General features: G+C 42.4%; 1 protein-coding gene across 5 annotated transcripts; it reads left to right on the top strand.

Annotated features, from left to right (window-relative positions):
* Positions 1–313: 313 nt before the first annotated feature.
* On the top strand, positions 314–26,004 carry LOC121514267 (protein NLRC3-like). 5 transcript variants are annotated; one of them, XM_041794393.1, is made up of 11 exons: positions 314–325; positions 7,368–7,470; positions 9,915–10,025; positions 14,490–14,600; positions 17,940–18,015; positions 18,141–18,354; positions 18,581–20,381; positions 20,465–20,638; positions 20,793–20,960; positions 23,228–23,274; positions 23,639–26,004. In XM_041794393.1, the coding sequence occupies exons 3-11, from the start codon at positions 9,922–9,924 to the stop codon at positions 24,181–24,183; spliced, it is 3,240 nt and encodes a 1,079-aa protein (XP_041650327.1). In that variant the 5' UTR covers positions 314–325; positions 7,368–7,470; positions 9,915–9,921; the 3' UTR covers positions 24,184–26,004. The 5 variants fall into 5 exon arrangements, with proteins under 5 accessions (XP_041650327.1, XP_041650324.1, XP_041650329.1 ...); XM_041794390.1 differs by lacking the exon at positions 314–325 and adding an exon at positions 1,554–1,633; XM_041794391.1 differs by lacking the exon at positions 314–325 and adding an exon at positions 1,558–1,609.

Here is a 26,004-nt window from a genome sequence, read left to right as displayed (position 1 = left end):
CTAGTTCATCTTGCTGGATAGATATTTGTATGTTGAACTAAAACCCTCTCTAGATATCTAGATAGCTGCATGTTGAGTCATGTGAGTTTATAAAGTCACCAGGAGGCCGCCATGTTTTTGCCCGCTCTGGTACTGTGATGTCACCGAGCCGTAGCGCTCCTCTCCGTTGCGGTGCAGGAACTGGTTTTTCAGACTGTCAGAATGTTTTGCTGCTATAACAGGTTTCACAGCAGACATGAGTGAGCTGCATTTGTCTCCCTGCTGTCAAAGCTCGGTCATCCCTCCTAAGATGTGACGCAGCTCTGTTCTCTGAGTTCAAGTTCAGGTAAGTGAGACTTTTCATGGTTTAGAAAGACTTTAGAGACAGTGAGGAGAAGAGGGAAGACTTGCGGGCAGATATTAAAGCCTGTTTTTACTTTAGAAAGAATCAGAGAGAGAAACACATTCAACACATTCAAATGTGCAGTTACACTGCACTGTAGCTGAGTCAATACTTTAATATTTTGCTATTTTATTTTGATGAACATCTCAAACTTGCTACTTATATTCTCTGTCTAAAACAGGGAATTTATTGAGAGTGATTGTGTAAAGAAGTTATCTAGTTCTGCATTAGCTGTTGTAGCGGGGGGGCATTAATTAATGAGACACACAGAGGAACATGTATGATAGTGGTGGGCGATACTGCAAAATTTAATTCTGATCCGATACCAAGTAAATACAGGACCAGTATCACCAGTACCCATACTTTTTCCTTATAACAGCAGCAGTATACATCATTTTTAAACTGATATGAATAAGGCCAATAAAAACTCAAAAACATGTTTCCTTTATTTATCAGTCTTAATAAATAGAACTAATTCTTTTCTGAGTTAGCTTAAACTATCAACTAAGTATTCAGAGTTAAACATATTTCAAAGCAGGATTTTAAACTATATTAATATTTTTAGTAATATAGGGCTTGTTTTTATCTATTTTGTGGGCCCCATTGTACCAAATGGCTAGACTGTTTAAATCAGTGAATTGATCTGTGGATTATTCAGTGTGTGCTTTGAGAAAATGCTGCAAACAGTGATCTGAATCTTTGGAAAAGGCAGTCAAATTATAGGAGAAAAACTAGTAAACAGTAATGAAGGGGAGCAGGTTTAGAAGTACGCTCTCAAAGTCAGTGAAAATGAATCGCACTTACATCAGAGTCAGCTACAGAGCTTCTTTATTTCCTGGTTTTTATGACTTTTTTATGACTAGCAGCACTAGCTGGTTTTGGCTCAATGAAAAAATGCCATCGATTGCCATCACTCTTTTTTTTAGATGGAAAAAGAGCGGTGCAGATTAGACATAGCCTCTCCATGCTTCAGTTTCTTATAACTTTGAGACAGTATGTTGTTGGACACTGGAAACGCTGACTCACCTTCGTATTTTTGTGGAAAGTCCCCCCAGTCTGATACAGACGTGAGGACTCTGAATAACCGTGTGTGCTGATGCCATGAGTGTGTATGTGCCTGTTTGCTCTATCTGATTGGTCGCCAACGTCACGTGACACAGAAAACAGTGCAGCAGCGGACTTTTGGCACAACAGACAGACGAGAGCGACTGCAAACAAACAGATGAGGTGCATGGTTAGATGTTTTTTAAGGTACTCATTTAATATCCATGATTTTGAAAAGTGCTCGATACCACATGAGTACTATGTAAATATGATATATCAATACTTTAGGATCGATACGCCCTCCACTAATGTATGAGGAAGCTGATTGTTCCTGGAATAAAAGGAACATCTGTGCTGGTATGACAGGTTGTGATGCTCTCTCTCATTGTTTTAAGCTAGCAAGTGTAAAGTTGCTAAACCTGTTTTTAACTAACCTTGTAAAGCAGACGGACACGCCCATTTCCTTGTTTTTCACTGGCGAATCCATCTTGCAAAGCTCCCGTCTGAACTGTTTGGGCCTGGTTAGACAGTGACAGGACCAAATAGGATATTAACAGTATAAAATGTTCTTTTTTCCTTGTTTATATTTTTGTGGATTCAGAATGTGAAACAAAGTGAATTTCCAGACTAATTAGAAACCATTTCTACTTACCAGTATTGTTATAATTCAGTGTTTGCTACAACTGTGTATGTTATTCAACATCTTTTATTCTACTGTGATAAATGTTAATGTATCCACCTCATTCCTGGGTCTGCTGCTGTAAATCTGAATCTGGGTGAAACTGCTAAAATTCTCTAAGTTAAGCTCAAAGATTCTGAATGGTCCAAAAATATGCTGAGAGCATAACAAGCCCAACAGATGGAGATTCTGACCTTAATGTAAGATTACTGAATAATACCACAATTCAGAGTCAAACTTCAAACTTCTAGAAGTTTAAAAAAGTAGAAAATAAGCTGAAGAGAAAAAACATATTGATGCAACTATGACATCAGTTTAATAGCAGACTACTCACAGGGAACATTTTGCTCAACTATTAATGTTTTATTTTTTATTCATTTTAATCTAACTACAGCACTTTGAAAGCGCTTCATAAATATATTTAATGTTATTATTATAAGAGTAAAGACATGATGTATAAATACTGGCACAGGTCTACTGGTTTGTAGGGATAAAGTCTGGATTCAAGACTTCCACCTCAGAATGGACTCTTCTACCTTTGAGGACTTCTTTATGTCTTCATTCTTCAGATCATAGACAAGCTACAGATTTAATCTCAGCCTGTTTTTGTCCTCATAGATGAAGGGACCCACAGTCTAATTATGCTTGTTAGTTTACATTATGATACTCTACAGAGCTCATTCACTCTCAGCTCACCTGTAATACCTCTGCTTCTGTCACACACCAGCCTCCCTCCTCCTCCTCCTCCTCCTCCCCCTCCTTCTCTCCTCCCCCTCTCCTCCTCCTCCTCCTCCTTCCCCTCCTCCTCCTCCTCCTCTTCCTTCTCTCCTCCCCCTCCTTCTCTCCTCCCCCTCCTCCTCCTCCTCTCCTCCTCCTCCTTCCCCTCCTCCTCTTCCTTCTCTCCTCCCCCACCTTCTCTCCTCCCCCTCCTTCTCTCCTCCCCCTCTCCTTCTTCTCCTCCTCCTCCTCCTTCATCTCCTCCTCCTCCTCCTTCTTCATCTCCTCCTCCTCCTCCTCCTTCTTCATCTCCTCCTCCTCCTCCTTCATCTCCTCCTTCATCTCCTCCTCCTCCTCCTCCTCCTCCTCCTTCATCTCCTCCTCCTCCTCCTCCTCCTCCTTCATCTCCTCCTCCTCCTCCTTCATCTCCTCCTCCTCCTTCTTCTCCTCCTCCTCCTCCTCCTCCTCCTTCATCTCCTCCTCCTCCTCCTCCTCCTCCTCCTCCTCCTCCTCCTCCTCCTCCTCCTCCTCCTCCTCCTCCTCCTCCTCCTCCTCCTTCATCTCCTCCTCCTCCTCCTCCTTCTTCTCCTCCTCCTCCTTCTTCTCCTCCTCCTCCTCCTTCTTCTCCTCCTCCTCCTCCTCCTCCTCCTCCTCCTTCATCTCCTCCTCCTCCTCCTCCTCCTCCTTCTTCATCTCCTCCTCCTCCTCCTTCTTCATCTCCTCCTCCTCCTCCTTCATCTCCTCCTCCTCCTCCTCCTCCTCCTTCTTCATCTCCTCCTCCTCCTCCTCCTCCTCCTCCTCCTCCTTCATCTCCTCCTCCTCCTCCTCCTCCTCCTACTCCTCCTCCTCCTTATCCCCTTCCTCCTCCTCCTCCTGTTCTTCCTCCTCCTCCTCCCCTCCTCCTCCTCCTCCTCCTCCTCCTTCTCTCCTCCCCCTCCTCCTCCTCCTCCTTCTCTCCTCCTCTTCCTCCTCCTCCTCCTCCTCCTCCTCCTCCTCCTCCTCCTCCTCCTCCTCCTCCTCCTCCTCCTCCTCCTCCTCCTCCTTCTCCTCCTCCTCCTCCTCCTCCTCCTCCTCCTTCTTCTCCTCCTCCTCCTTCGTCTCCTCCTCCTCCTCCTCCTTCTCCTCCTCCTCCTCCTTCATCTCCTCCTCCTCCTTCTCTCCTCCTCTCCTCCTCTTCCTCCTCCTCCTCTTCATGATGCAGCTGTACATTCACCAGCATCAGACCGTCTCCTATAGGGACTGCAGAGTCTTTGACACTTTTGCAGCATCTTGATTGACTTTTTTTTTATTTTACCTTTATTTACCAATCCAGATCTTTTTCACACACTGGAGCAGATTGGTGATGGGAGAGGGGTGAACGGATCTTTAGGAGACGTGATCAGACCAATCAGCTGTCATTATTTAGGGGCAGCTCATAGCATAACCACAAAAATGAATAAATCATCGTGGCCCCAGAGTGCGTCGGCTCACCGGGACAGAGCCCCGTATGCCAGACTGCTAGTCCATTTCCTGCTTAGAGTGTTGTCTGAGTGTCTCCAGTGTAAACAATCCAGCACGGTCTGCCTTTGGCTAGGGGGGCGGCTCTCTGCTTTGGCGGTGGTACGGGCTATTTAAGACTCTAAGAAGTAGAAGTCCGGATGACTTCACGTCAACGTTAAGAGAAAGTAACTTCAGTCTTATCTGATATGAAGCCCAGGCTGCCATTCAAAAGTCCTTTATCCACTTCTGCTCACTTGCACTGTATCACCACGGTGCCACTTCTTGATCTCGCAAACTACGGGATGGGTCGGGGTCACACAGAACACGCATGCGTTAATCATGTGACAAAAAAATGGTGTTAAAAGTGATTTGAGTTAACGCCTTATTAACAAGTTAACTCTGACAGCCCTAATATTTATATATGTATATATGTTTACAGTGATTAACAAATGTATTAGACCACCTGTCATATTCGTCTCAGAGACCATCCAGCATCATGAAGTGCTTTAATGCCGACTCTTTCATTTTCAGCTCTCTACCTTTTACCATTTTGAACAGGAATGAGGAATTTCAAACTGAATTCACCCAAATTTGAGCCGGCTCACTGGTCTTCTCTGAGAAGTCAGAAATGAATCAAGCATAACATTCAACCACTAAAACTCATTTTTCTCTTCAGGAATGCAAGTTAATAACTATAATTTGACATATTAATCAAGAAATATTAATGTGCTTTACTATTTTTTCAGGTTTTTTTGTAAATCAGAACATTTAAAAATTCATGGATAACAATAATAATTCTATTTTAGCATTAAAAATATCACGTGGGTTCTACATATTGGTGTATTAACCATTGCAGAAACATCAAAAATGATTTTGGTAATTACCAATGCTGTTAATTTAGGGCAGCTGTGGCAGAAACCTTGGTAACGCTTTATATTAAGGTCCTTGTAATAAACATTAATAAGCGTTAATAAGGCCCTTATAAGTCCTTATAAGATGCTTATTGACATTATTATGTGTTTATAAGACTATTTAAGTGTTAACATTGTCATTGTAACATAGTTAATATCAGACTATTAGACACTTGTAAGAAACTTAACCCACCCACTGTGTCTTTGTAATGTTTGCTTTATTAATATTAAAATATACTTTAATGCTCATCTATTATTAGTTAACTAGGCACTTGTTGGAAAGTGTACTCTTTTTTTTTCCAAATGCCTGTTTTAGGTGACTTTTATACATTTTTAGTAAAATGTCCTCTTTACTTGACAGCCACAGAGATAAAAGACAATTTTAGGCTTCACTGTTGAGACATTTGTATTATCATGTATTTTTTTCTCACCATTTTATCAACCTTAACCACATGTAGTGTGCATTACAGAAGTGGAAATTGTGAAAATCATTGTTAACCATTAATAAATGCATAATAAAATATTTATTAGCCTTAAAAAGGCATTGTTCTCGCTCTGATCTGGTAGCTGCAAATAGCATAATTAACTGTTAACAAGTGCCTAGTTAACTAATAATAGATGAGCAATAAAGTATATTTTAATATTAATAAAGTAAACATGACAAAGACACAGTGGGTGGGTTAAGTTTCTTACAAGTGTCTAATAGTCTGATATTAACTATGTTACAATGACAATGTTAACACTTAAATAGTCTTATAAACACATAACAATGTTAAAAGCATCTTATAAGGACTTATGAGGGCCTTATTAATGCTTATTAATGTTTATTACAAGGACCTTAATATAAAGTGTTACCATATATATAAACACATTCTTATATATTTTCATTTGGTCCATCAAAAATCAGCCTGGCTAAACCACAGTGGGATTTTCTTCAGTTGGGGCCATGACCCGCTGCTGTGTTACTTCTCCTCCCAAACTGAGAGGAGCTCACAGGCTGACAGAAAAACTTCATGATTGATGAAGTTTGTTCAGATTCATGATGTCACATGAATGGAGCTTCCATTGAAACAGGCTTAAAAAGCTGTTTACTGTTTCAGTCTCAGGACATTAGTGGGAATAAAGAACCGTGACACCACAGTCTGGCTCTTTTGGGTCCTGTGTCGTTCTCTGCCAGCCCACTGTGCTCCAGAAAACATTGACAGCACACACTGCATTAGGAATTTCACTCCCTTTCACCGCTGCTGTCCAAGTATTTCATTCTCCCGCTCACTTCCGTGTATCTATAATTCTCCTGTGCTGCGATTGTTTGAAGCTATCCCCTCTCCCTCCTGCTACACGTTTTGGGAAGAGAAGACCCGTCTTATTCAGCCTCTGATTGGCTCTCTATGTTTTAGCTGACCACTACAGACGACAAATGCATCACATATTGACCAATCAGTGGCAGAATAGGACATGAGGGACAAAAATACAGAACAAATGGCGTCCCGTATTGATTCAAAACAGGACGCTGCATTTTACTATCAAATACGGGACGATTCCGTATTTTAAGGAATGGGTGACAACCCTCGATCCAGGACCGGGCCCCTAGTGTGAAAGCCACCTAACATGACCAATCCCAGAAGGAATGATCCAGACAAATTAAATAAAAACCATAAAAACTGATTGGTAGATCCCTCTTTATTCATCATCCTACTAACTCTTCTCTGGGGTTTAACCGTTTGGACTGTTTATTATCTCCAGCTGCTGCTGTGTTTTCTACACACACCGTCTCTGCTAATGATGAGCCATTCCTCCTAAACCCAAACTGATGATTATTCAATAGATGGTGTTTTTGATTTCATTCACATCTAAACCAGATAAATAACCAGAATCCATCTCTATATTTGATTCCTCTTGGCTCCTTCTTCACATTGTAAATGTAGGTAAATATCAGAGGATGTAGAACACAGTCCACATGTTAGTGTGTAGTTTCTCTATGAAGCTCAGAGCAGGTTTAAAGTCACTGAAATCAAAAGCAAAGAAATAATCCAACTATAAATGACAGATAAAAAGTAGATCTGGTTCCCTCAGGTCTCCAAGTCCACTCCATAATCCTTCCAAGCAGACAGAGTCTAATATTAAAGCTCTCTTCTCTCTGATTCCTTCATTACAGCTGACAGACAGCAGGGGGCGCTCTGCTGTGGATCAGTGGGACAGACCAGAGGAGGGAGTCTCTCCTCTGAAACCTCTCTGTGTGAAGACCAAGAAGCTCTGAGGTGAGATGAAGATCTCTAACGGTCACATGACTCCATCATAGGGACGCCCTGATCATGGTTCTAACAGATGATCACCCATACCATCATCAGATTTGATCAGTCTACTTAGCTTTGTAGTGTCCTGGGACCTCCTACAGGGGGCAGTAGAACCTGATAAAAGGAGCCTAAAGTCATCCTGATTCAGCCAACAACAGGATTTTACTTCCTTACAGGAACAGAGCAGAACTAAAAGCTCCCACTGAAACAAAGATCCTCCAGTCAGGACAGCTGGACTACACACCAAGATCATTCATTCATTTCATTAGTTAATTTATACACATTCATTAACAGGATAATTAACAGGACAAAGCATTATGAATCTTATCCAGCAGATCAAACAGAGCTAATAGTTTGATCAATAAAAGGAAATTCATCTGAAAATATGATCTGAGCTGCTTTATGTAACTGATGATATTTTAATCTTCAAAACAGCTGATTTATTCAAGGTTAGCACCAAAACAAACTTTGATGAACATGTTATCTCCACTTAAACATATCATCTACATATAAACATAGTTCCTGTATATAAACATATCATCAACATATAAACATAGTTCCCGTATATAAACATATCATCTACATATAAACATAGTTCCCGTATATAAACATATCATCTACATATAAACATAGTTCCCGTATATAAACATATCATCTACATATAAACATAGTTCCCGTATATAAACATATCATCTACATATAAACATAGTTCCTGTATATAAACATATCATCAACATATAAACATAGTTCCCGTATATAAACATATCATCTACATATAAACATAGTTCCTGTATATAAACATATCATCAACATATAAACATAGTTCCTGTATATAAACATATCATCTACATATAAACATAGTTCCTGTATATAAACATATCATCAACATATAAACATAGTTCCCGTATATAAACATATCATCTACATATAAACATAGTTCCTGTATATAAACATATCATCTACATATAAACATAGTTCCCGTATATAAACATATCATCTACATATAAACATAGTTCCTGTATATAAACATATCATCAACATATAAACATAGTTCCTGTATATAAACATATCATCTACATATAAACATAGTTCCTGTATATAAACATATCATCAACATATAAACATAGTTCCCGTATATAAACATATCATCTACATATAAACATAGTTCCCGTATATAAACATATCATCTACATATAAACATATTTCCCGTACATAAACATATCATCAACATATAAACATAGTTCCCGTATATAAACATATCATCTACATATAAACATATTTCCCGTATATAAACATATCATCTACATATAAACATATTTCCCGTATATAAACATATCATCAACATATAAACATAGTTCCTGTATATAAACATATCATCTACATATAAACATAGTTCCTGTATATAAACATATCATCTACATATAAACATAGTTCCCGTATATAAACATATCATCTACATATAAACATAGTTCCCGTATATAAACATATCATCTACATATAAACATATTTCCGTATATAAACATATCATCTACATATAAACATAGTTCCCGTATATAAACATATCATCTACATATAAACATAGTTCCCGTATATAAACATATCATCTACATATAAACATATTTCCCGTATATAAACATATCATCAACATATAAACATAGTTCCCGTATATAAACATATCAATATATAAACATATTTCCCGTATATAAACATATCATCTACATATAAACATAGTTCCCGTATATAAACATATCATCTACATATAAACATAGTTCCCGTATATAAACATATCATCTACATATAAACATAGTTCCCGTATATAAACATATCATCTACATATAAACATATTTCCCGTATATAAACATATCATCAACATATAAACATAGTTCCCGTTTATAAACATATCAATATATAAACATATTTCCCGTATATAAACATATCATCTACATATAAACATAGTTCCCGTATATAAACATATCATCTACATATAAACATAGTTCCCGTATATAAACATATCATCTACATATAAACATAGTTCCCGTATATAAACATATCATCTACATATAAACATATTTCCCGTATATAAACATATCATCTACATATAAACATATTTCCCGTATATAAACATATCATCAACATATAAACATAGTTCCCGTATATAAACATATCATCTACATATAAACATAGTTCCCGTATATAAACATATCATCAACATATAAACATAGTTGCCGTATATAAACATATCATCTACATATAAACATAGTTCCTGTATATAAACATATCATCAACATATAAACATATTTCCCGTGTATAAACATATCATCAACATATAAACATAGTTCCCGTATATAAACATATCATCAACATATAAACATAGTTCCTGTATATAAACATATTGCGTTGTAATTCAGGTTCAGGATGGAGAAGAAGAGTCCAGACTCTGCTGAACCCAGCTGTGTGTCCATGAAGGGTGACCGGTCTTATCATTGTGATATGAACTTCAAACAGTCAGCAGATGAAAGGTAATAAATGATGAACTATAAACACTGATATCATCACCAGGCCACCATTGTCCCTCATTCTTCATCATCTCTCCATCATCATAGAAATCAACCAGGATGGTTGGATCTCTAGTTTTAAATGGACAGTGCTAACAGTTGAGTTCTTCATCTTTTGAGGACTAACAGCTTCATCATCATCAATCATCATCATCAGGCAGACTTTTTGATTTGATATTCAGAGTCTAAGACCATTTCTAACATTTACCTACTGCTGGTCTATTGTGGTGTCAGCTGGCTCCTTTCTGTGCAAATCTCTAAGGCTGAGCCCAGCCAGCCTCCAGAGAAACGTCATTTCAGCCCCTTGGATCTGTGAACTCATTCTTTTGGTCATTACCCAGAGTTCATGACCATAGCCGAGAGTTGGGAGGTAGATCCACCAATAAATGGAAAGCTTTGCCTTCCAGCTCCACGACAGACCAGCACAACAGCCTCAGAACTGCTGATGCTGCACCAGTCCACTGTTGATCTCACGACCACTTTTAGCCTCACATGTGAACAGCCCAGCATGCTTGAATTCCTTCACCTGAGGCAGAGACTCACTCCCTGGATGGAACAATCTGCCATTTTCTGGCAGAGAACCATGGACGCAGACTTGGTGGTGCTGACCCTCATCCTGACTGCTTTGCACTCAGCTCACTCAGCACTCTCAGCAGTGCCTGCTGGAGGTTTCTGGAACCACATAATCTGCAGATTCTGAGGGCACCAAGCCAGAAACCCTCCACCACCTGACTGCACCCTGAGATCCATCCATCCATTTCTATAGCACACTCACATTCACACCTACAGCCAATTTAGAGTCACCACCTAACAGGCAACCCTGCCTGCCTTTGGTAGTGGGAGGAAGCCAGAGTGTCCGGAGAGCACCCAGGCATGCACGGGGAGAACATGCAAACACAGAAAGGCCCCCACCAGGAAGTGAACCAGAGACCTTGTTGCTGTGAGGCAACAGTGCTAAACCCTGTGCCTCAAGATCCTGTCCATGAAAATCACAAACAGAATCAGTGATGGGGGGCAGCCCTGGTGGAGGCTAGCATGTGCTGGGACCGTCTCTGACTTTGTGTTGAAGATGCAGACAGCTCTCACTTTGGTTGTACAGGGACCTGATGGTTCACCACAGCGACTTCAGGACCCTGTATTTCAGTAGTACCTGCTACAAAATCCCCTGAGGGATACAACCCTCAGCCTCCAAATCAGTTAAGTGTATGTAGACTGGATGAGCAAACTCCCATGATCCCCCAAGAAGCTCTGCAAGCGTAGAGAGGTTGTCCACCTTCCTAGGGCCAGGACAGAATCCACATTGTTCCTCCTGTATCTGAGGTTTGACAGTTGGACTGAGTCGTGACCCAGGTCTGCCACTCTACAGGTTCTGTCTTAGACCTCCATGTGACACTGGAGAGGTGTGTCAGCCATGACAGCCCAACAACGCCCAAAGCCTTCAGTGTCTCAGGGCCAATCTCATCTACGCCCGGTGCCTCACCACTGAGGAGCTTTTGGACACCCTCAGTAACCTCCACCAATGATAGAGATGGGTCTTCACCTGGATCATTGGACTCTGTCCCCTCCTTGCAGGAGGCATTAACTGGATTAAAGAGTTCCTTCCATCATCCAACAATAACTCCAATCAGGGTCAGTAGTTCTCCACTCCTGCTGAGGACAGCCCGAGAACAGTCCGGGTTTCCTCTGCCTTAGTCCTAGATAGTTAGCCAGATCATCTCTGGCACCGACCATAAATTCACCTCCATAGCCTCCATAGCCTTCCTTCAAAGCTGGTGTCCACCAGTGGGTTCAACAGTCTTCTGACCACAACTTCAAACAACCGCTTCCACAATGAGAAGAACATTTAAATAGAGGAAGGGGTTCAAGCAGGACAACCATAGTGTCACAACAATGTTCTTGTACAGCAGAGTGAGTCAGTACACCATTCACTTTAAGTTAATGTTGAGTTCTTCTCTATATAGAAATGTTCTGTGTAAAAATATTAGCTCAAACAGATTTTCTCTATATGAATCTATTAGCTATAAACATTTTCTCCTTCTCTCTCTCTCTTTATATATATACAGTGCTTAACAAATGTATTAGACCACCTGTCATATTTGTTCTCGCATCATGAAGTGCTTTAATGCAGACTCTTTCATTTTCAGTCAGCTCTCCACGTTTTAACATTTTGAACAGGAATGAGGAATTTCAAACTGAATTCACCCAAATTTGAGCCAGCTCGCTGAGCTTCTCTGAGAAGTCAGAAATGAATCAAGCATAACATTCAACCACTAAAACTCATTTTTCTGTTCAGAAATGCAAGTAAATAACTATAATTTGACATATTAATCAAGAAATATTAATGTGCTTTACTATTTTTTCAGTTTTTTGGTAAATTTAAAAATTCATGGATAACCATAATAATTATATTTTAGCATTAAAAATATCATGTGGGTTAAAGAGCTTCTACATATTGGTGTATTAACCATTGCAGAAACACCAAAAATGATTTTGGTAATTACCAGTGCTCTTAATTTAGGGCAGCTGTGGCAGAAACCTTACTTTGGTTAGGGTTAGGGTGGTCTAATACATTTGTTAAGCACTGTATAAATATATATACATATATATATTTATACTATATATATATATATAATATAAATATACATAAACAGGGCTTGACATTTACACTGGCCAACTAGCCAAATGCTGGTGGATTTCAGCTGTGGCAGGTACCAGATTGACTTCAACTAGCCACATTGGCCAATGGAATTGATCAGAGTCACAACCTCAGCATTCTCTGATATTTCTCTGAGTGAGACTTAGATGAAACCAGCTGCTTTTCTGATCTCTTTCAACAACGTTAATTCAAAGTCAATGTTTTAATATTAGTATAAACTTACTATTTATTTAAGAAGGAAATGGAACCTGTGTTCCATCTCATACCAGACATACCCACTTGGCAATGTCACACATAGTTTCCAATCAACACAATTGTGGCCAGTGGAAATGCTCAGTGGCTAATAACTTTATGTAAACAAGTAGCCACGTCGGCCAGTGAGCAAAAAAAATAATGTCAAGCCATATATATATATATATACACTATATAGCCAAAAGTATTCACTCACATATCCAAATAATGTAAATCAGGTGTTCCAATCACTTCCATGTCCACAGGTGTATAAAATCAAGCACCTAGGCATGCAGACTGTTTCTACAAACATTAGTGAAAGAATGGCTCGCTCTCAGGAGCTCAGTGAATTCCAGCGTGGTACTGTGATAGGATGCCACCTGTGCAACAAGTCCAGTGGTGAAATTTCCTGACTCCTAAAAATTCCACAGTCAACTGTCAGTGGTATTATAACAAAGTGGAAGCCACTGAGAACAACAGCAACTCAGCCACCAAGTGGCAGGCCATGTAAAATGATGGAGTGGGGTCAGAGGATGCTGAGGTCATAGTGCACAGAGGTCACCAACTTTCTGCAGAGTCAATGGCTACAGACCTCCAAACTTCATGTAGCCTTCAGATTAGCTCAAGAACAGTGATAGAGAGCTTCATGAATGGGTTTCCATGGCCGAACAGCTGCATCCAAGCCATACATCACCAAGGTCAATGCAAAGCGTGGGATGCAGTGGTGTAAAGCACGCCGCCACTGGACTCTAGAGCAGTGGAGACGCCTTCTCTGGAGTGACAAATCACTCTTCCTCATCTGGCAATCTGATGGACGAGTCTGGTTTTGGTGGTTGCCAGGAGAACAGTACTTGTCTGACTGCATTGTGCCAAGTGTAAAGTTTGGTGGAGGGGGGATTATGGTGTGGGCTTGTTTTCCAGGAGCTGGGCTTGGCCCCTTAGTTCCAGTGACAGGAACTCTGAATGCTTCAGCATAGCAAGAGATTTTGGACAATTCCACGCTCCCAACTTTGTGGGAACAGTTTGGGGATGGCCCCTTCCTGTTCCAACATGACTGTGCACCAGTGCACAAAGCAAGGTCCATAAAGACATGGATGAGAGAGTTTGGTGTGGATCAACTTGACTAGCCTGCACAGAGTCCTGACCTCAACCCCATAGAACACCTTTGGGATGAATTAGAGCGGAGACTGAGAGCCAGGCCTTCTGGTCCAACATCAGTGTGTGACCTCACAAATGTGCTTCTGGAAGAATGGTCAACATTTCCCATAAACACACTCCTGAAACTTGTGGAAAGCCTTCCCAGAAGAGTTGAAGCTGTTATAGCTGCACAGGGTGGACCCACGTCATGTTAAACCCTATGGATTAAGAATGGGATGTCACTTAAGCCCATATGTGAGTCAAGGCAGGTGAGCCAATACTTTTGGCAATATAGTGTATATCAATGTAAATACATCTCTATATTAGTATATCATCTCTATATAAATATATTTTCCTCATCTAAACATTTTCTGTCTTTAATAACATATTGTGTTGTATTTCAGGTTCAGGATGGAGAAGAAGAGTCCAGACTCTGCTGAACCCAGCTGTGTGTCCATGAAGAGTGACCGGTCTTATCATTGTGATATGAACTTCAAACAGTCAGCAGATGAAAGGTAATAAATGATGAACTATAAACACTGATATCATCACCAGGCCACCATTGTCCCTCATTCTTCATCATCTCTCCATCATCATAGAAATCAACCAGGATGGTTGGATCTCTAGTTTTAAATGGACAGTGCTAACAGTTGAGTTCTTCATCTTTTGAGGACTAACAGTTTCATCATCATCAATCATCATCATCATCATCAGGCAGACTTTTTGATTTGATATTCAGAGTCTAAGACCATTTCTAACATTTACCTACTGCTGGTCTATTGTGGTGTCAGCTGGCTCCTTTCTGTGCAAATCTCTAAGGCTGAGCCCAGCCAGCCTCCAGAGAAACGTCATTTCAGCCCCTTGGATCTGTGATCTCATTCTTTTGGTCATTACCCAGAGTTCATGACCATAGCTGAGAGTTGGGAGGTAGATCCACCAATAAATGGAAAGCTTTGCCTTCCAGCTCCACGACAGACCAGCACAACAGCCTCAGAACTGCTGATGCTGCACCAATCCACTGTTGATCTCATGACCACTTTTAGCCTCACATGTGAACAGCCCAGCATGCTTGAATTCCTTCACCTGAGGCAGAGACTCACTCCCTGGATGGAACAATCTGCCATTTTCTGGCAGAGAACCATGGACGCAGACTTGGTGGTGCTGACCCTCATCCTGACTGCTTTGCACTCAGCTCACTCAGCACTCTCAGCAGTGCCTGCTGGAGGTTTCTGGAACCACATAATCTGCAGATTCTGAGGGCACCAAGCCAGAAACCCTCCACCACCTGACTGCACCCTGAGATCCTGTCCATGAAAATCATAAACAGAATCAGTGATGGGGAGCAGCCCTGGTGGAGGCCAGCATGTGCTGGGACTGTGTCTGACTTTGTGTTGAGGATGCAGACAGCTCTCACTTTGGTTGTACAGGGACCTGATGGTTCACCACAGCAACTCCAGGCCCTTTATTTCAGTGGTACCTGCTACAAAACCCCTTGAGGGACACAATCCTCATCCTTCTCCACGTCCATTAAGCATATGTAGACTGGATGAGCAAACTCCCATGATCCCCCAAGAAGCTCTGCAAGCGTAGAGAGGTGGTCCACTGTCCCAGGGCCAGGACAGAATCCACATTGACTGCGTTTACATGGACTTGAGTATCCCGTTTTCTGTCGGGTTTTTTGAGTATCCCGGTTTCCCTTGTACATGTATACACCTGCAGAAACTGGGATATTACAGTATCCTAGTTTTGAGAAGCCCGGTTTTGCTACCTGGAGAACTCCAAAAGAAAATGGGATACTGTGCCATGTATACGCAGTATGCCGTTTCCTGGCTGCTGTAGACTACTTGCGCAGGCGCAACTTTGATTGAACTCTATTGGGAGATAGAGCCAACGGTGGAGGTCTGCGCTCTCCGAGTGCTTTTCTAGTTCCTCCTGTATCTGAGGTTTGACAGTTGTACTGAGTCTCCATTCCAGCTCCAGAAAGTAACTTTTCCAGGAGGCTGAGTAGTGTGATACCTGAAAATTCAAGCACCCCCTCCAGTCCCCCTTTTAAACTGGGAACCATGACCCAGGTCTGCCTCTCCACAGCCACTGTTGTCACTAATGTTGAGTTTAGCATTAGCTCATAGCTAGCTTAACTAAAACCTCTTCCTCTTATTGAGGTTTTCCACATGGTTTTATCCATATCTGACATCTCTCCTCGTGGGTTTTTGACATTTCAACAGTTAGAGTGCCTCTGTTGAAGCTATGATCAACACTCTTTGACCTTCCTACCTGACGAACTTTGACCTCACACATTTTCTCTCACACAATTTTTGTTGCATATCAGCCCATAGTCTGCAACTCATTAATGACCTCCTTCAAATCCAGGTAGGAGGAAGGAGGACCAGATAAACAAGGTCAATCTGAGCAGTCAAACAAAACTAGATGTAGACGCGTCAATAATCCAGAATAATCTCTGAGTGGTTAGTTGTCATGGTAACACTCAAGGCTGGAGTGGATGATGCTGCAGAGTCATCAGCCTTAAGGCAGAGGCTCTAAGACTAGTCCTCAGATTAACTATAAAGGAATAGTGAGATACCATCACACACACTGTCTTTAGCCAGGAAATGGAAGTGAATGACATCTTCAGCCAATCAAATGCTTCCCTGTCTCAGGGCCAGCAGCCCCTGAAGGGCGTGGACTTCATGAACAGCATCGGCTGAACTTTTAACAGAGGATGAGAGCTTATCCCTCTCTGCTGTAGCTCTCTGCCCACTCTAGAGCTCTTCCTATGAGGTGGGTTATATGAAAGCTACACAGGAAGCTACATTAGATACACACAAGCACCAGGATAACAAAATAAAACAGGAAGTGAACACAAGAATGACTCAGTAAGCAGAGTCAGTCAGGTGTTTTTCATTTTAAACAAATGTTTTAAGTCCATGTGGACAATGTTTGAAGGATGTTTCTCAGTGTGTTGATCACTGAATCAAATGAAGTCATAGATGTATGTGATGATGTCTGAAACCATGTTTTAGAGCTAGCAGACAGCTTATTTTTTCAGATACACCGTTTAACACTGTTAAACATGAAGAAATATGCAGGAGTGCATGTACAAAATGAGTCATTATTGTCCAATGAGCCACAATTACATGTGACAGCAGTTATACTTTTTGCAGATATTTCTCAGGACAGTGACATGAATGAAAGGCGTTCATGTTCTACTGATTAATACTGAGTTAACATCATTCACATTCATTCCAGGAGGTATTTTGTGCCTCTGTTTGGACTTGCAGGGGGTTGAGATGGGGTGTCAAAAGAAGCACTGAAACTGTTTTGATTCATCCTGTTGGGTTCCAGACATTCTGAGCTGGTGTCATGTTAGTACCAGACTCATCCCTACAGACCAGAGTCATGGATCCTTTATCTTAAAGCCCAGAGTCAGACACATTCTGGTCTGTTGCACTCAGAATCTCATCTCTGCTTTTTACTGATGATGTGGATCTGCTGGATTCCTCAGACAGGGACCTCCAGCAGGTTTATGGTGAAGAGTGAAGCAGTCAGGATGAGGATCAGGACCTTCAAGTCCTAGTAGGGTAGTTGACAACTAGAAGATGGTCTCCATCTCTAAATCCAGGGACCACCACAGCAGACTGCCAAGACTTTGGAGACCTCCTTTGAGCCGATGTGGTTTCAGTCAGAGGTGTTGGGGGTTAGTTCTTGATGAACTGTTCTCTTTCAACATGCATACATCCATCCCATAGTAAACGTGAAATAATGATTTAAAGCCCCTACATTTAAGCGGTTCCCGTGTTGTTGACCTTTAAAGCTGTGTGGTTAAATATCCTTAAAGATGATGTTTTTTTCTCCAGAGTTCAGCTGGAACCATCAGAGTTCTTCAGAGATCAGTCCAAACAGCAGAAACCAGAGCTGGACTCCATATTTAAGGTGTGTACATCACAGTTTATGGTGGAGCACATCTATCTAGAGATCATTGTAAACTCTTTTTCTATCAGTCTGTCAGATCAAACCCAGGCTGTCCTCTAAACATTTACTTTCTCTTTGTGTTCCAGCTGCTGGAGGAGAACATTATCATCTTTGTGAAGAAGGAACTGAAGAGGTTTCAGAAGGCTCTGAGTCAGGATAACCCAGAATGTCCCAGTGAGGATGAGGAGGTGTTGGTTGGTGAAGATGAAGAGCAGAGGAGCAGAGAGGCTTTTCTGAAGATCACAGAGAACTTCCTGAGGAGAATGAAGCAGTACGAGCTGGCTGACTGTCTGAGGAACAGTAAGTTTGAAAAGTCAAAAGTGAAAGTAGATTTTCGATGATGGGGAGATGAAGAGGAGGTTTACATTTCCACACTCTGCTTTAATATTCTGCACATACCCACTGAACGCCTGATGAGATTTTCAGATGGAACTGATGGAGGAAGAAGAACTGCACAGCCACTCTTTTAGATTACAGCTTTTAGCAGGATCAGCTCATTCACATCATCTGTTTCTTGTTCTTTCAGGATCCTCTGCTCCAGTATGCCAACAGAAACTGAAGTCTAACCTGAAGCAGAAGTTCTGGTGTGTGTTTGAGGGAATCGCTAAAGCAGGAAACCCAACCCTTCTGAATCAGATCTACACAGAGCTCTACATCACTGAGGGAGGGACTGGAGAGGTCAACCAGGAACACGAGGTCAGACAGATGGAAACAACATCCAGGAAAGCAGACAGAGCAGAAACTACCATCAGACAGGAAGACATCTTTAAAGCTCCACCTGGAAGAGATGAACCAATCAGAACAGTGTTGACGAAGGGCGTGGCTGGCATTGGGAAAACAGTCTTAACCCAGAAGTTCACTCTGGACTGGGCTGAAGGCAAAGCAAACCAGGACATCCAGTTCACATTTCCATTCACTTTCAGAGAGCTGAACGTGCTGAAAGAGAAAGAGTTCAGCTTGGTGGAGCTCCTTCATTACTTCTTTACTGAAACCAAAGAAGCAGGACTCTGCAGGTTTGAGGACTTCCAGGTGGTCTTCATCTTTGACGGTCTGGATGAGTGTCGACTTCCTCTGGACTTCCACCAAACCAAAATCCTCTCTGATGTCAGAGAGTCCACCTCAGTGGGTGTGCTGCTGACTAACCTCATCAGGGGGAACCTGCTTCCATCTTCTCGCCTCTGGATAACCACACGACCTGCAGCAGCCAATCAGATCCCTCCTGGGTGTGTTGACATGGTGACAGAGGTCAGAGGGTTCACTGACCATCAGAAGGAGGAGTACTTCAGGAAGAGGTTCAGAGACGAGGATCAGGCCAGCAGGATCATCTCCCACATCAAAACATCCCGAAGCCTCCACATCATGTGCCACATCCCGGTCTTCTGCTGGATCACTGCTACAGTTCTGGAGGATCTGCTGAAGACCAGAGAGGGAGGAGAGCTGCCCAAGACCCTGACTGAGATGTACATCCACTTCCTGGTGGTTCAGTCCAAAGTGAAGAGCATCAAGTATGATGGAGGAGCTGAGACTGATCCACACTGGAGTCCAGAGAGCAGGAAGATGATGGAGTCTCTGGGTAAGCTAGCTTTTGAGCAGCTGCAGAAAGGGAACCTGATCTTCTATGAACCAGACCTGAGAGAGTGTGGCATCGATATCAGAGAAGCCTCAGTGTACTCAGGAGTGTTCACACAGGTCTTCAGAGAGGAGAGAGGACTGTACCAGGACAAGGTGTTCTGCTTCATCCATCTGAGTGTTCAGGAGTTTCTGGCTGCTCTTCATGTCCGTCTGACCTTTACCAACTCTGGAGTCAATCTGATGGCAGAGGAACGAACAACATCCTGCATCTCTAAAATCTTTAGAGACAAGCCTAAACTGAGACATCTCCACCAGAGCGCTATGGACCAGGCCTTACAGAGTCCTAATGGACACCTGGACCTGTTCCTCCGCTTCCTCCTGGGTCTGTCACTGACCACCAATCAGAATCTCCTACAAGGTCTGCTGACACAGACAGAAAGTGACTCAGAGATCAATCAGGAAACAGTCCAGTACATCAAGACAAAGATCAGTGAGGATCTGTCTGCAGAGAAAAGCATCAACCTGTTCCACTGTCTGAATGAACTGAATGATCGTTCTCTAGTGGAGGAGATCCAACAGTCCCTGAGATCAGGACGTCTCTCCAAAGATAAACTGTCTCCTGCTCAGTGGTCAGCTCTGGTCTTCATCTTACTGTCATCAGAAGATCTGGATGTGTTTGACCTGAAGAAATACTCTTCTTCAGAGGAGGCTCTCCTGAGGCTGCTGCCAGTGGTCAAAGCCTCCAACAAAGCTCTGTAGGTGAACTCACAGCTGACAGATTCAAGTAGTCCGTCTGTATTTAGAGAGAAAAACTTTTCTACCTCTGTTTCCTTTTCAGACTGAGTGGCTGTAACCTCTCAGAGAGAAGCTGTGGAGCTCTGTCCTCAGTCCTCAGCTCCCAGTCCTCCAGTCTGAGAGACCTGGACCTGAGTAACAACGACCTGCAGGATTCAGGAGTGGAGCTGCTATCTACCGGACTACAGAGTCCACACTGCAGACTGCAAACTCTCAGGTGAGTCCAAGGACAATGACAACTGTGTCAAAGTCTCCCAACTAGAAGGTGTAGGATGGGGTTTGGAGACTGAAGATGCCACATGTAGGCCTGATAGCTGAAGGCTCCTCCTCCCATGACCTTTCTCATGTCCACTGTTTCTCTGTGTTTCTAGTCTGTCTGGCTGTATGGTCACAGAGGAAGGCTGTTCTTCTCTGGCCTCAGCTCTGAGCTCATCCTGTCTGACAGAGCTGGACCTGAGCTACAATCATCCAGGAGAACCAGGAGAGAAACTACTGTCTGCTCTCCAGGAGGATCCAGACTGCAGACTGGAGACACTGAGGTACAGACAGACAGACTCAGACAGACAGACTGATACTTGGTAGTAAAGTTGGCTCTCAGCACTTCAGCTAAACAGGGTCTTAATGTCTTTATTTTTGGCTGACTGCTAAGGTCAGCCCTGCAGATGGGTCTGTCTGTGTCTGACTGACTGACTGATGCTACGTTCAGAGTCCTACCGTACAGAGTTGTTGCTAAAACAGGGGCAGAGAGCAACACTGAAAGCTTTCTATGACAGAAAAGATGTTTTCTCTACTCCCGGTCTGTTTCAGCATGAGTATCTTTATGGTGGGCTTGTCCAGTATATCCAGGGCCTGCTGCTATGGTAGCTGTTAGCTCGGATGTCGCTGTAGGAGCGCAGCTGTTTAATCAGAACTGGACCACATTTCTTTTTAAAACCAGAGTCTAAATCTAAAAGCCAAGGTGGTCGAATGAAGAGCTGTTTGGGAGCCAAAAGAGCCGACTCTTCTTGCTGAGTTGAGCCAAATTATCTGGATTTCTAAAAAAGAGATGGAATTCCCATCATTAGTGTCCTGACCAGCCTTGGCATGAATTTTAGATGAATGGGTCCTTGCTGTTTAGTTTCCCTGTTTAATTCACTGTGCCAGCCATGTTTGCTGAGAGGAGGGACTGACTCTTCATTCATTTTATGTTAAATGTTGTTAATAATAGTAATAAGGGCACAGCTGAGGTTACTGTGAGAGGAGTTAACTCCCCTATAGTGCACAGATTGGCTCACCTGTTTGTCAGAGGAGCCGGAGGAGTGATTTCAGTGAGCAGATTGATCCGGAGCATCTATAAGTGGTGCCCCAGGTGTCTGAGGTCAGAGGAGACGGTGTTAGATATTTCATTGGACTAAAGTCCAGTTAGTTTAGAAACAGCTCCAGCTGTGTGAGTAGCACTTTCACGTTCACATTGACATGTGGGGCTGCCTGCTGCCTGTCTCCCTCTCTACCAGGCTACATGAGGTAAAACCACAGGCACTGATACAGACAGATATGAGGAAAGGACAAACATCATGTGGTGTTTGGGAGGAGGACCTTTTTTTTTCAAAAAGATATCTGCTTTAATTTCTTACTGCTGTGGAAGCTTGCATTGGCTTGCTACAGGTTTGAATGATAAACATCTTGTGTGAATTATTTGCAAGAAAAAATTGTGTCTGTTGTGCAAGGGAGCCAAAATAGCAGAGCTCCCAGTCCAGTCCTGGGTACAGGGCTCAGCCATGGCTCCACCTTCTTCTCCTCCATCCTCTTCACAGTAACGTGCATTTATCAGTCATTTGTCTGCACACATTACTGGATCACCTACAGTTCACTTGCTAGCTAGAGGACACAGTAACAGAACAGGAGTGTGCTAACCTGACACGCCAGATGGATTTGTTTCACACATCCATCTGGGAAAGCTTCAATAGGAAACGTTTGAGAAAAGGCAGAGGATTTGAAACAAACTCGGAGTGTGCTTGGATGAACGTTCTATCACATCTCTATGGGCCAATCAGAGCAACAAAACACGTGATGTAGCTGTTATCGAGCTGCGCGTGCGCAGCTACCAAGGAATAGTGCAAAACATGGCAACTATAGACATGTTAGTGCTCGAAAATTGTTGTCAAGTTCTGATAAAACTGGCGCTTTAGCAGCGTCTACACTAATCTCTTCCTCCGTAACTGCACCAGCTCTTGCTGCTGCTTGTTAACGTCACCAATCTGCTGCGCCTGAAAGTACTGCCCCTCGTCGCTGATTGGTCCTGTCACTTTCTAATCAGGCCCAAATGTTTCAGATGGGTGCTTAACAAGATGGATTCGCCAGTGAAGAACAAGGAAACGGGCATGTCTATCTGCTTTGCAAGGTTAGGAGTGTGCAGAATAAGGTCAGATTAGTTGAAAAGAATCAGTCCTGTGATCCAAACTAAATAAAAGAGGACATGATAAAGTAGCCCACAACCTCTTTAGATGAATATAAAATAAAAATACTGTGATAATACTGATAACTGTGATATTTTAGATTATGACCATCATGACATGAAGTTTGAATATTGTTCCATTTCTAGTAATGACTGGCTTACAGTCAAGGATCACATGATGATAGACTGCCATGTTGATCTTTAGAGCTCAGGCCTAGTAAATGTAGAAGAGAGGGAATTTAAAGAACGTCCCGCAGGACAACCATGCACAGGTCAAAATCTAAAGGAAAATAAAGTCCCATGAAGAATGAGAGTGTTTGGATCTATCCTGACCATCCCTGACTTCTAAACTGGTTCTGTTTCTTCCTCCAGACTGGACCATGGGGGACGGCACAGACTGAAACCAGGTCTAAAGAAGTGTGAGTGTCTGAATTGTGGATTAGTGAGAACTTCTATCTCATTCTGTTGATCATTCTCCACATACAGCACCATCGTGACAGCTACAGAATATTGGTGGATGGAATATAGCACCACCCAGTGGACACAGGAGGTGAAATCAAAGCCATAGAAATGTCTGAACTTTGACGTGTTTGGTGTCTGTCCATGACTGTGGAGCTGCAGCTCACTGTTGTCTGTTTATTCCAATACAAACAGGAAGTAGAATTTCAGGGCTGATAAACAGGATTCAGGGCTGAAGATGAAATGTTATTTTGACTTTGTCAGTAACCTTGTTTAGGAATGATCAGATGATAACCATCAGCTGTGTCTCCTTCTCTCCATCAGACGCCTGTGAGCTGGAAGTGAACACAAACACAGTGTACAGATACCTCAGACTGTCTGACAACAACAGGAAGGTGACACATGTGGGGAAGGATCAGTCATATCCTGATCATCCGGGCAGATTTGATGAATGTCCTCAGCTGCTGTGTCAGACTGGTCTGACTGGTCGCTGTTACTGGGAGGTTGAGTGGAGAGGAAGCGTTTATGTATCAGTGAGTTACAGAGGAATCAGACGGAGAGGAGACTATAATGAATGTGTGTTTGGATATAATCATCAGTCCTGGAGTCTGGAGTGCTTTAAGCATAGTTACTCTGTCCGTCACAGTAACAGAGAAATAAAAATCTCCTCCTCCTCCTCCTCTTCATGGTCTGGTAGAGTAGGGGTGTATCTGGACCATCCTGCTGGCTCTCTGTCCTTCTATAGAGTCTCCTCTGACAGACTGATCCACCTCCACACCTTCAACACCACATTCACTGCACCGCTCTATCCTGGGTTTGGAGTTTGGGACATATCTCCAGTTTCCGCAGTGTCTCTGTGTTCTCTGTAGCTCAAACTCTGCTGTCTGAATCCAAAGCTTAGTCAGACTACACACCAGATGATTGATCCTCTCTGATGAATCTGATTAGTTGTAAATCTTGACAGACATTCTTCAGTAGATGAACTTGTGTTGGTGAAAAATGTCTCCTCTGCTCCTCTTTTCTAAATAGATGATCTCATTGTACAATCTTGTGTCTATCTTGTGTTAGTGTGTCATTCCTGTTCTCATTGTTTTAGAGGGAACTTTACATTTCAACTGTAGTTGCCTACATTAATATAAGCCAATGAGAGAGGAGCTTTTTGATAGTCAGTGGGTTCATCCTGATCTTATTGGTGTCTGTTGATCTAGAATGGAGGTGGATAGAACAATCAGGAACATTTGCATTTTAAAGGCCTATTAGGCTTCTCTAAAGTGATTTTAAAGTGTGATTAAACCCTCAGAGCTTTACTCCACATGAAAACACTGATGGACAGACTGTTAGACCTTTGAAGAGAAAAATTCATACCTCTTTAGTGCAGCAAACATGAAAGGTGTGTGAGATTTCTGGCTACAGCAGATCAGGACTGGATTTTCTGATTGAATGAGCCGTGTATAAAATGTCTAACAGTTTAGGACAAAGATGTTTTTGGTCATAAATGCCTAAGTTTGATGGTTTCTGGTCCATCTAAAACTTCTATTCCATGGATAAACTGTAAAGTGATATGAATCCTGTTTCTATCAGGTGTGCTGAGCTGATTCTAACTATCAAAGGAGAAGTTCGCTGTTGTCAGTGAGGACCTGTTAGAATAAGGGAGGACTGTTCACATTTATAAGCAGACAGCTCAGACTAGAGTTTACACTAGAACAAGGTGTATTTCATCAGTGCTTCATATTTAATCTACATTTAGAGCAGTCAACACTGAATCTGCTTCATTTGGATAAATATTTATAAAACTATCAGGTTATGGGATCATACTCCGGTCTGGCACTTCGTCAACCTTGGTGCTGTCCTGCTCTGGTCTCCTGAAGGCCGTCCTCCAGGTCTGCTCCAGGACCATGCCCCATCTCTTCAGGTACCCTCCCAGCTGACTCCTCCATGACGCACACGGTCGCCCCCAGAGTCTGAACCAGCACACTGGGCCCAGGTCTATAACTACTCAAGTAAAAGTATTTTAAGTTTCCTGGCTTCGTTCAGCACCTGATCTCTGTCTGTGGAGCAAAGAAACCTGGCAATTAGTGGGCAAGAGCATTGTTGCTTCCCAGCCAGACTCCTGACAGCCTCCCGAGACGGTGGCATCTGGTTTAAAGGTAGGGGACAATGAGGTAGGAAAGTACGTTTTGTCCTTCTGTCCCCTCTTTGAGATTGAATATTAGCAGGTTATCCCGGCGTGCTCTGTCTTCAAGCTCAACCAGCTTTGCTTCATGAGTTTGTACATTATCTAGGCATGCAGCTGTTGACGCCCAGGCAAGTGGCTCTTATCTCCTCCGTATGCCGTGCCAATATAGAATTCATTTTGTCTATCTCCTTTCAATCATTTTAGCACAGGATCAGCTTTCTGTCTCTTTAAAATACATCGCCATGACCTCCTCAGATACCACTGTCGGGGCCATGTGCATTTCCATCTCTGAGCCATTGTGTCTCACTCTGCGAGGCTACATTGACTTGTTTTAGGCATAAACTTAATCTATAAGCTCATTAATGTTTTACCTCAGGTATCATAAAAAAGGCTTTAAACAGTTGCAGGAACTCTTAAAAGTTTATGGAGGGTGGACGCTGAGGCTGGCTAGGCTGTCACCTCCATGTACCAGAAGTTTAACCTGACAGGCCAGATGGAGTTAACCTTGCAAAGC

This window comes from Cheilinus undulatus, linkage group 8 (genome assembly GCF_018320785.1).
Source record: "Cheilinus undulatus linkage group 8, ASM1832078v1, whole genome shotgun sequence".
NCBI classification, from domain to species: domain Eukaryota; kingdom Metazoa; phylum Chordata; class Actinopteri; order Labriformes; family Labridae; genus Cheilinus; species Cheilinus undulatus.
This window is presented reverse-complemented; position numbering and strand designations above follow the sequence as displayed.

Bases quoted from the DNA above. Each gene is read 5' to 3' on its own strand.
- LOC121514267 (XM_041794393.1), top strand. From the start codon at position 9,922: ATGGAGAAGAAGAGTCCAGACTCTGCTGAACCCAGCTGTGTGTCCATG. The intron at 18,016-18,140 runs GTGTGTACATCA...TTTGTGTTCCAG, and splicing joins AGCTGGACTCCATATTTAAG to CTGCTGGAGGAGAACATTAT. The intron at 18,355-18,580 runs GTAAGTTTGAAA...TTGTTCTTTCAG, and splicing joins GGCTGACTGTCTGAGGAACA to GATCCTCTGCTCCAGTATGC.